The following is a 9,957-nucleotide window of genomic DNA, read 5'->3' on the forward strand; positions in this document are numbered from 1 at the left end:
AATTACAAAGAAATGTACATCTAATTATACTAACTCTGGAAAATTAATGATACTAGGCATTATTTGCATAAACAGCGAGAGCAGAACTATGGGACAGAGATCTACCCGCTGGCTTCTGATACTGTACTTCTTTACAGATATAGAAAGCCTATTCTGTTCTCTTGAGGAGCAGCTGATAGTTTGGAACTGCTGACTTTGTGGTTGCCCAGAGTCATAATTGACTTGATGGTAGAAGAGTGTGGTTTCACGTTTATTTGCATTACTTTAGTGCAATGACAACTAAACGTTTGTTTCACATATTTTACTAATTTTAAGAGAGTTCTAGATACAATACTTACCATTTCTGCATCTTCTGCTAACTTCTGTTTTTCTTCTTGCTCTCTACAAATAAAGATGTCACAGCTAGAACCGGTTTTGTTTAATATAGAAAGAAATTCAATCATAAAAGTTCTTCTAACACCAATACTGAACTAGTTAATAACGAAAGCTAGCCCTCAGGTTTTCTGATCAGCCAATGCCAGACTGCAACACAATGTGGCCCCCCAGGCCAGGTTAAGACTTCTAACATTTTACTACCAATGAAAAGATGCCGCACACCAATTTCAGAGCTCATCGGTGGCTCTTCCCTGAATTACGAACTCCACCATGGGCAAAGGTTTAAGGAATTCAAGCGTGAGGACAAGGTCAACATGCTGGTGGTACTTACTGTTTAGCTCGTAGTTTAGCTTCCACTTTATTTTGCTTTCTTTCTTCATTCTTTTTTGCAAAGTAGTCGTCCCTAAAGGAGAGACAATATGGAAGTTGATTATGAGAACAGAGGTTAAGAATGAAACATAAACTCACTGCCCTGTCAGGGTCTCACCTAGATCATGTAAAAGGTTCACGGTGCAAACATTCTCTGGCTACGCTAACCTACTGTTTGGCTTAAAGGGGACTTCTGGGGATAGTTTGATTTAAAGATTCCTCAAGGCTAATTGACAGTCTGAACTCTAACCCCACAATGAATTCACAATAAATTTGTGTGGGTGTGTTGCTAGAAGTGTATAGCCATGCTGGGCAGGTCAAGAGAGTGGGAATGGGTGGGTTACTGAGATACAGGCTACTGTATCCTAACAGTGGAAGGGCTCCTAGATAAAACAAAGTCACGATTCCCTATAGTGAAACAACTTGGGAAAATCTGTGGGTTTTGCTCAGGGTAAATAGACAATTCCAGTGTCCCTAGCCACAAGGAGTCAGTGAGCAGCGGGAAATCAAAAACTGGAAATCAGTTGGGGAAGGGGAAATCAGCATTATGTTCATTGGGAACTGTTCCAGTGGGCCTCAGCTTTTGTTGGGATATGCTATATGTACACATGTGGACCAGAATCATTCTGAGGAAAAAAAGTTTTAAAATATTTTTATTAATTTATCTGGAATAAAAAAAAAATAGTTCCAGATGACGGAGGACACATAGAGAAATAACTTCATGTTCCCTAATCACACCCAGGACCTCAAATATTACAACCTAGCCTATTTGTTTCAGATACAAGTACTAGAAATTCAAATCACATTTTTAAATTGCTAATAGTGAAAAGGTACAAGGTAAGTAAAAAAGTACTGCTACAAGATCACGGCAACTCTTAAGGGGCAAGATCAGAGTGACAGTGTGGATGAGGTCAGGTTTCCCAACGAAATCCTCTTAGGACCCTCTATATTACCCAATGGTTATTATAGGCCTGAGATTCCAATTCATTGAGACCCTAGGGAACAGAGTAGAACAGTTTCCTTGGCAGTAATCTTTAGAGGAGTCTACTGTCTTGTATCTCAAGTAGCAACTGATGGGCTGAAGCAACCTTCTGGTTAGCAGCCAAACATACCAAACTCCTTCACTACCCAAAGAGGCTATTCCATCCTCCTTCACTTAGTGTGCCAATCTCCTGTTACCTATGTGGTAAGAAGAAATATCAGCGAAGATTTACTTACTTGAAAAGTATTAGAAGGTCTGTGTCTTTATACTTCTGGCCAGTGGTCTCAACGAACTTCTTAGCACATTCAATTCTCTCAAACACAACAAATATTGACCCCTAAAAAAGTAAAAACTGTGTTGAAACTGTCCCATATCCCACAATTAGAAAGTCTGCAACAAAAGATGAGCATACGTCCCACCCCCAGCCAGTCCTGGGGCTCTGGGGCTTGGCTCGAGGGGAGTCCCTCTGGGACATGGGGGCTACAGTGAATGGCATGACCCTTGGTTGGGCATGCCTACACAGTAGGGTATGCTGGGCCCCACTCGGGTTTCCTGTATGGACTCCAATAAATTTCTTCCCTTTTGCTTAAAAAAAAAAAAAAAAGAGAGCATACCTTAAACGCTCTATGCAATGTTCTTCTCATCTGAATATTTAGTATTTCACCTTTGCCTTCCAACCATTCTTTGATGTCATCCAGGGTGGCATCAGTCGGGAAGCCTTTCTGTGAAGAGGGCAAAGAAATGCTTTCTGAGGGTAAGAATTTTACCAGAAATTCTGATTCATGTGTGTCTTGAAATGAAGCGGTGGTAGTTACACGACCTGGTGTCAATTAGAGAGCATTATGAGTGAAGGGGTGGAGTCTGGCCTGTCTATCAAGACAGAACCAGTGAGGCCTCTGTGTGGGCAAGGCCTTCGCCTGAGAATTCTGGGAACACCTATGTTTTCCTCCTTAGATACAGGAGACACTTCTCTCTCTCTCTGCTCACTCCCTGAGACACTCTACCGACAAGACAGATGTCACTCGCTGAAAGACTCCGTGCCCTGGGAACTGGAAAAGCCTTGTAGAGACTCCTGCCAGTGCCGAGATGCTTCTTACACCGCCACCAGATCCACTGGCTGTGATGGTTTTGCATTCAGCATCTCTGCATGTGTTTCATGAGTCTCAAGAGGACTTTATAGATTGGTATTGGACATATGGGTAAATACTGGACTTATGGGCTTAGACTGGGATGCTTTCTTAATGTATAATTACCCTTTATAGAAAACTTTTATATACATAAGTTTTTATAGATTTGTTTCTCTAGTCTACCCAGACTAACACAAGCCAACACACATCCCTCTCCATCTCTTTCTGTACTGTAATAAATGACTGTGACTCATTTATTAGTTTTGCTTCAGAATTATCCAGTTGCCCTGACTTTTCAATTTTCAGACAAATAATAGACAAATCTACATAAAGTGAAGACTAAGTAACATTAAAGAGTTATGAACTCCTTGGAATAATCAACTATTTGAAATCAAAAGAGCAGTCTTTGCCCAAGGTCAAAGTCTGACAGCAAAAAGGTTAGAAAGGAGTAATGGAAAGTGGGAACACAGGAAGTATGGTGAGTGATGTTATGCTGCGAGGACTGCAATCAGTGACATGAAACAAAATGTGTGAACTGTTGAATGGAAACTGCTCTATAAACCTTCACCCAATATACAAAACACAAGTCAACTGGAGAGGCAAAGCAAGACGTGTGCTCATAACGGCTGAAATTGGTCGACAATATAGTACTATATGTTTGAAATGTTCCATAATAAAAGTCTAATTAAAAATTAATCTGTTAAAAATGTCACAAATTTACTAGTTGTTGGTGTCAAGAGTGGAACTGTGTGCCATAGGGATTTCAGTGCTGCGCTTTCAGAAGAGATCGCCAGAGCTTTCTTCCAAAGCATCTATGGGTGAATTGGAGTTTCCAAGCTTTCAGTTAGCAACCAAGCCTGTTAATTGCCCACACCCCCCCCCCCAGAACTCCTTTAGCAACTGATAAATAGGAACAGCTAATATATATTGGGTGCTTAAAAACAAGCCAATTCACTGCCATAGAGCTAATTCTAACTGATGGCAACCCTACAGGACAGAGTAGAGCTGCCCTACTCTGAATGGCAGAAACAATTATATAAAGGCCCACTTACAATATATACAGATCTGTTTTTTACATCATTTTTATACTCATCGGTCACTTCGGGGAGGGGTTTGCTTGGAGATCTTCTGATTTTAGTTTTATCTTCACTGATTTCCATGAGCTCTACCTTTGACTTGCTCAGTGCGTCTACTATAACATTAAAGTCTGTTGTCAGACGGTTTAACCTGAAGAGTAAACATGAAATCACTGTTAAGACTCAGGAGCACTAATCATTTATAGAAAGCCTAAACATTACTTCTAAAAGTTTTTTTTACCTGTTGAATTTTATCATTATCTCCAGTGGTACCCAGCCTTCATCTAGTTTGATCTGTTCCTTTAAAAATTTGTCCCGAGGCAAATTAAAGTCACCAAAATAATACTGTAAGATAATTAAAATATGTTTCAGAGCACTGTGTAATATTGACTCCAACCCTAGAATAATTTTCTAATTATTATTACATTACTATATTCTAGTCTTTAAAAATACATGTTATAAGTTATGAGATCCAATATGCATTTTCTCCTACATATACTAATGGCATATTCATAATACAAATGAAGATAAAATTAAAATGTGACTTATCTATGATTTCCATTCAGTGTGGAAATAACTAGAATAAACTGGATGTTTGTACACAGACCGCATTGACAGCTGCTCTGACCCCCATTCTACACACCAATACCCACAAAATCCAGATGTTTTTTGGAGCCAGAGGCTAGAAAAATCCCCCAAACTACCATGGAAGCAATCTTCTTTACACCTAAAGCAAAAATACTCTCTGAAATCTTGGCAAAGTGTAGTTTAGCTTCATAAGTAATAATGATATGTCTTCCTTGAGCACTATACACTATTCTTTAAAAAAATTATTTATATAGGATCAAATTGACAACAGCAACTCAAAAGATTAAGAGAAAAAGTGATGAAAAATTAATGTGGAAAAGGAAAATGGTTATACAACTTGAAGAATGTAATCAATGTCAATGAACTGCTTTGCTGTGAACATTTTCCATAGCAAGAAAAACTAAAAGGTTTTCAATGTACATAATCAACGAGTTTAAAAGTATCTCTTAAAAATTTTATCTTTGAAAAAAATTAACGACGACGCTTACCAGGATTTATGTATTAGGGTAATTATACAACGATTACAACAAAAAAAATAGCATCCTATATGCCAAGTAATAATTCACAACACAAAACTTTTACCCTCAAAATGCATCAGCTCATGTTTAGTGATGGAAGAGGAGAGAAAAAGATTTGTCAGTGTGAAAATGGGGCAAAGTCTAAGAGGATTAGCACTTCTAAACAGTTCTTCACAACTCACACTTGCCAACACAAGCAGAGTAAATACTGAATAGCAATCAGAATCTTTTGACGCACAAAGATGGAAATAGCATTGCCTTGCTCAAAGATGGCAGCCAATCATGTCCTCTACAGATCTGCCAATGGCTCCTGGAAAGGGCTCACCACACCTCTGGCAGGGCTTCAACCTAAAATTTTTCCCGTTCCCGTGATTGCTCTACTTCATCTAAACTTTATGTCTGTTCTAATGTTACTTCGCTGGCCATGAGTGAGCTGGTTCAAAGCCATATCATGCTATATACTCTTTCATCAGGTCATTAGCCTTGATGACCGCCCACAAAGGTGGGATTTGAGAGGCGGCAGGCTGTGCAAGAGTCTATTTTCTATAGGTTTTCATATTGTCTTAGGTATTAAAAAGAATGAACCATCTGTAATTTGTCTTTACATTAATTAGTAAAAACAAAAGACCAATTTAAAATAGCAGAATAACAACTTAAACCCCTTTACAAGGAATTGTTGTTTTACATGCCAGGCACTGCTTTTAAAAGCAGATAGCCAGGCATCTCTTCTGTGTCCTTCCTGGGTGGATACAAACCACCAACCCCCTTAGTTAATATCCAAGGACAAACTGCGTGTGGTCTAAGTAATACCAAGTCTTTAGCTTTTGAGTGCTCATGGTCCTTGAATTCCACCAAGAAAAAACTAGTTACAATTATATGCTAATTGAATCTCAAGAATCAAAGTTAAGCCAAAATGTTGAAGAGGTCAATATACTGCAATTTAATGTTCTCTCGGTATCTGAAATCCTAAGTTTTTTGTTTTTTTTTTAAATCCTAAGTTTTAAGAAGGTTGTTTTTAAAATTAACTAGCACACGAATCATACCTCAATCTGATGACAGATTTTGGCTTCCAGCTCAGCCATCTTTTCACTATCACCATTTTCGGCCATTGTGGTTATCTGAAAATTTTCCTAAATTGGTATAAAGAGGTTATTATTTTCACATACAATGCAAGGCTATCAATATTGATTTTTCCCCCCCTTTGAAATAGGAGTTTCTAATCTTAAAGCTTCAGCTTCTCTGGTCAATTTTCAAGTATCTCAACAAGGCACAACTTTGGAATAAACAAACTCACTGCTACGGAGTTATTCACTGCAGGACAGGGCAGAACTGCCCTGTGGGTTTCTGAGGGTGTAACTCTTTCAGGGAGTAGAAAGCCTCATCTTTCTTCCACAGAATGGCTGATGGTTTCAAACTACTGACCTTGAGGTTAGCTAGCCAATTCATAACCACTATGCCACCAGGGCCCAAGAATTTGGGTTACAAGGTGGAAAATTGAGAACACTATCAAGAATTTACTCTTACAGTATTACCACTCCACATTCACCAACGAAGCCACTTTTTAATCTTCATTCAGCTTGGGGGAGCAGGTCTCTAAGCACACACGCACGGTCATTGGTAGCTTTAAGCAGATCACTTTAGTATTAGTGTCCTTTAGTCAGATATGAGTTACAGGATTTAAAAATTTACGCCACCATCTGGCTCATCAAAACTTGTTAAAAAATTAGGTAACAAAATAATTAGTTATCATAACTTTACTGAGTGTGAGGGGGGTTTCACACAGTATAGTGCAGAGGGTTAGATTAAATTACTTTACAAGCTTAAGGACACATGAAAACAAGAACCTGGGGCAGTAGGACAACATGAAACTGGGAGAATGCCTACCAATTCACTCAGTGTGTGTTGATCTCGCGGCCAGTTTCCTGTTTCACACCCCTGGCTTCAGTATTTGAGAAATACTGTAAAGTCAGCGTGTCAGGGATCAAAAACCAAGTCGTCGGCTGTAAATTCTTCACCCCCATTGTTCTATAAAACCCACCTGGTCATACACCGATGCAAAGCAATACTAACAACTCGTCAAAGACACCTGCCTTCAGGGGAGTCTCATGATGATCACTGGCACACCAGTTGTTTGCTAAAGCTTCCAACTGTCACCCGTGGGAGTTCTTGGGTGGACCTGGGCAGGGTGCACACCCCACACTACAGAAGTTGCTCAACTCGAACCGTTTGCTTTATCACCCCATCTATCCTGCTGTGACCATGATGTAGGACCCCTTAAAAAGCACACGCTGAGAAAAGGAAGGACCCGTTCCCACGCGAGTTCTTTGGCCCTACTCGAGTTTATTCGAGAACTTCATCAGTCACTTCCCCGGAGAGTGCAGCCAAGGGCACCCACGCTCTGCCGTTCCCCACAGAAGCCGCCGCGTGAACGGAGACCCGACGGAGCCCCAGCCAGTCAGGCCGGGGTGCCTGCGCCCCAGTGTCCGGGTCTCGCGTGGCGCCACAGGCCCCACCCGGCCGCCGACGTTGACCCTGCACCAGTCTCCCCGGAAAGCGGGCGCGGCCCCACGTCCACCTCCGGCGGGCGGACTGACCGTGGGGAAGGTCCGGAGCCCCAGGGTCGCGGCGCGGGTGCGGGCAGCGTCTACGGAAGGAGCGCGCCGGAGCCGGTCCCAGAGCGACAATTGGAGCACCAGGGCCCCAGCCACGTGCCAGGCAGCCCGGCCCCGGCTTCGCCCGCAGGGTGGGCGCCGCCGCCGCGGTCCCAGGGCCCCCAGCCCGGCGCGCCCCCGGGAGCGGCCCACGCGGCTCCCCCCGGGCCCGGGCCCGGCCGCGGGCAGGCGGGGGGCAGGCGCGCCCCGGGCGCGTGCGGCAGCACGGAAGGAACGCGCCCTCCCGCCCCTCCGCCCCTTGCGGACCCCGTTCTCGTGAGCCCCGGGGCTCGCTCACCTGGAGGGTTCCGGCCGCGCAGAGGCGCTCCCCTGGGTGAGCAGCGACGGCAACAACGCCCCGACTGCCAAGCGCCGCCGGCCGGACCTACGCGCTCAAAGAAGACGGGGAAAGATGGGAGCCGGGACTCCCGGCAGCCCCTGCGGCCGAGGGGGCAGGGCCTCGGGCGCTGAGGCGGCGGCGCGCGCGCGCACGCACGAAGTCACGCACACGCACGCACTCACGCACAGAGCGCGCGCGCCGCCGGGCCCCCCGCGGCTAGTCCCGGGCCCGCGGGCGCCGACCGTGGCCGCTGGAGACGGATCCCAGCGTCCCGCCGGGAGGTGGGCGGCTGTTCCTTTGTGTTAGACCCGAACGCCGTTTGTGTGTCCAGCCTGCCTCCCTGGCTTTCCATTCTTGGGACGTCTTGCGCTTTTTTTTTCTTTCTTATTTTCGAAGTATACATTAAAAAAATTTTTTTGTTTTACTTATCCGGGAGGGGGAAGGAGAGGAGTGAATTTCTTTTAAATCAAGGATTTGTGGCATCTTAGAATTTTACAATCAAGTTTACATTAGAACCTTGTCTTTATGGAGACCAGCGCCTTGACTTTCCCTTGTGAAGAAAGCTGGTAGCCTTGAACTGCGGACCTTTCCGTAGTAGCCAGTCCTTAACTGCACCATTAGAGTGCCTCCTTCCAAAAAGCAGACTTACCAAACCCAGTACTGTGATTACGAGGTCACGACGCCGGCTTCAGCTTCATTTCATCCCAGTTTCTGCAGGCGCATGGAGGGACCAATCTTGCACGAAGTTCACGGGTTTTTTTAATTCGTATGAATATTTTTATTCTGGAAAAATTTTTTAATTAGAAAAAACACAAAACAATGTTGACTCTGGAATTTGCCATCCCTTCTCTTCAGTTAGCATTGTTGTTTTTTTTTTTCAATTTTTTCCTCTTTTTTTTTACAACACCATGTAGGTTTTTTTCCTTTTATATATAAACAGTTTGATTGGGACATAATCCATACAACATACAATTCAATAGTTCAATCAAGAAGAGTTATGCAATCATTACCACATTTTAGAACATTCTCTTCTGTCTTAATACTCCTTGTTTTTAGCTCCCATCACCCATTTTTTCCAGTGTACAATATATCATTGGGTGACTATGTCTTGAAGTTCACCTTCTTAAGGATAGGCACTCAACATGAACTGCGGTCCAGTGCAGTCTGCCTCAAAGCGACCGTCTGAGGTAGTTCTTCCCACTGCACCTGCTGGTTTCCAAGATTCGTCTCTGTGTTGTTGTTAGGTGCAATGGAGTTGGCACCAACTCCTACGACCCTGTGCACCACAGGACGAAACTGCACGGTTGTGTGCCATCCTCACAATTGAACCTATGCCGGAGCCCATTCATTGTCGCTAGCCATCTCACCCCCAACTCCCAAACACATTCACTTTACCAAACATTATGTCCTTCACCATGGACTGGCCTCTCCTGATGATGTGTCCAAAGTATGTAGGATGGAGTCTTGCCATCTTTGCCTCTAAGGAGCACTGGCCTTACTAAGTAACTCACTCACTGCCGTGGAGTTGTCAGGTAGTCTAGCTTAGGGGCTGGGGCGTCCATTACGCATGCCCAGAGGTCCGAGCTACAGGCCATGAAGGAGTGGTATACTGCGTATGCTCAGAGGTTCAGGTTTCCCACCAGGAAGGGGAGGTACACGGGGTGGGTGCTCTGTACCTGGATTGGCCCACCTAGGCCAGGTGAATTCAATTTAGCCAATCGGGTCGACCAGGGTCATCCACCATGCCTCCCTGCAGAATAATTGAAAAGGCAGGAGCCCGAAGCCAACTGGGTGACTTTGCAACCAGCTTCTAGGAAGACTGCATGTTCGTGAGGAGCCCTGCGGGTGCCTGTGTAAACCTGAAACTTCTAATGCTCATATAACTCACTTGGATCACAAACCAGGCTTCAGCGTGGATTCTTTCTTGCGCG

The 9,957-nt window shown here is 44.0% G+C and overlaps 1 protein-coding gene across 1 annotated transcript in view; it reads right to left on the bottom strand.

The window, feature by feature from the left end:
• SSB (small RNA binding exonuclease protection factor La) overlaps positions 1 to 8,141 on the bottom strand; it is an 11,179-nt gene extending 3,038 nt beyond the window's left edge. Inside the window, exons 1-8 of the mRNA XM_075529405.1 lie at positions 7,985 to 8,141; positions 6,079 to 6,165; positions 4,171 to 4,274; positions 3,906 to 4,080; positions 2,341 to 2,448; positions 1,963 to 2,063; positions 707 to 778; positions 339 to 381 (exon numbers count right to left, since the gene is read on the bottom strand). Coding sequence (XP_075385520.1) covers positions 339 to 381; positions 707 to 778; positions 1,963 to 2,063; positions 2,341 to 2,448; positions 3,906 to 4,080; positions 4,171 to 4,274; positions 6,079 to 6,144 — 669 coding nt within the window. The 5' untranslated portion in view covers positions 6,145 to 6,165; positions 7,985 to 8,141. The remainder of the gene's footprint in view (positions 1 to 338; positions 382 to 706; positions 779 to 1,962; positions 2,064 to 2,340; positions 2,449 to 3,905; positions 4,081 to 4,170; positions 4,275 to 6,078; positions 6,166 to 7,984) is intronic.
• Positions 8,142 to 9,957: the final 1,816 nt, after the last annotated feature.

The sequence above is a fragment of the Tenrec ecaudatus genome, chromosome 13, assembly GCF_050624435.1.
Source record: "Tenrec ecaudatus isolate mTenEca1 chromosome 13, mTenEca1.hap1, whole genome shotgun sequence".
NCBI classification, from domain to species: domain Eukaryota; kingdom Metazoa; phylum Chordata; class Mammalia; order Afrosoricida; family Tenrecidae; genus Tenrec; species Tenrec ecaudatus.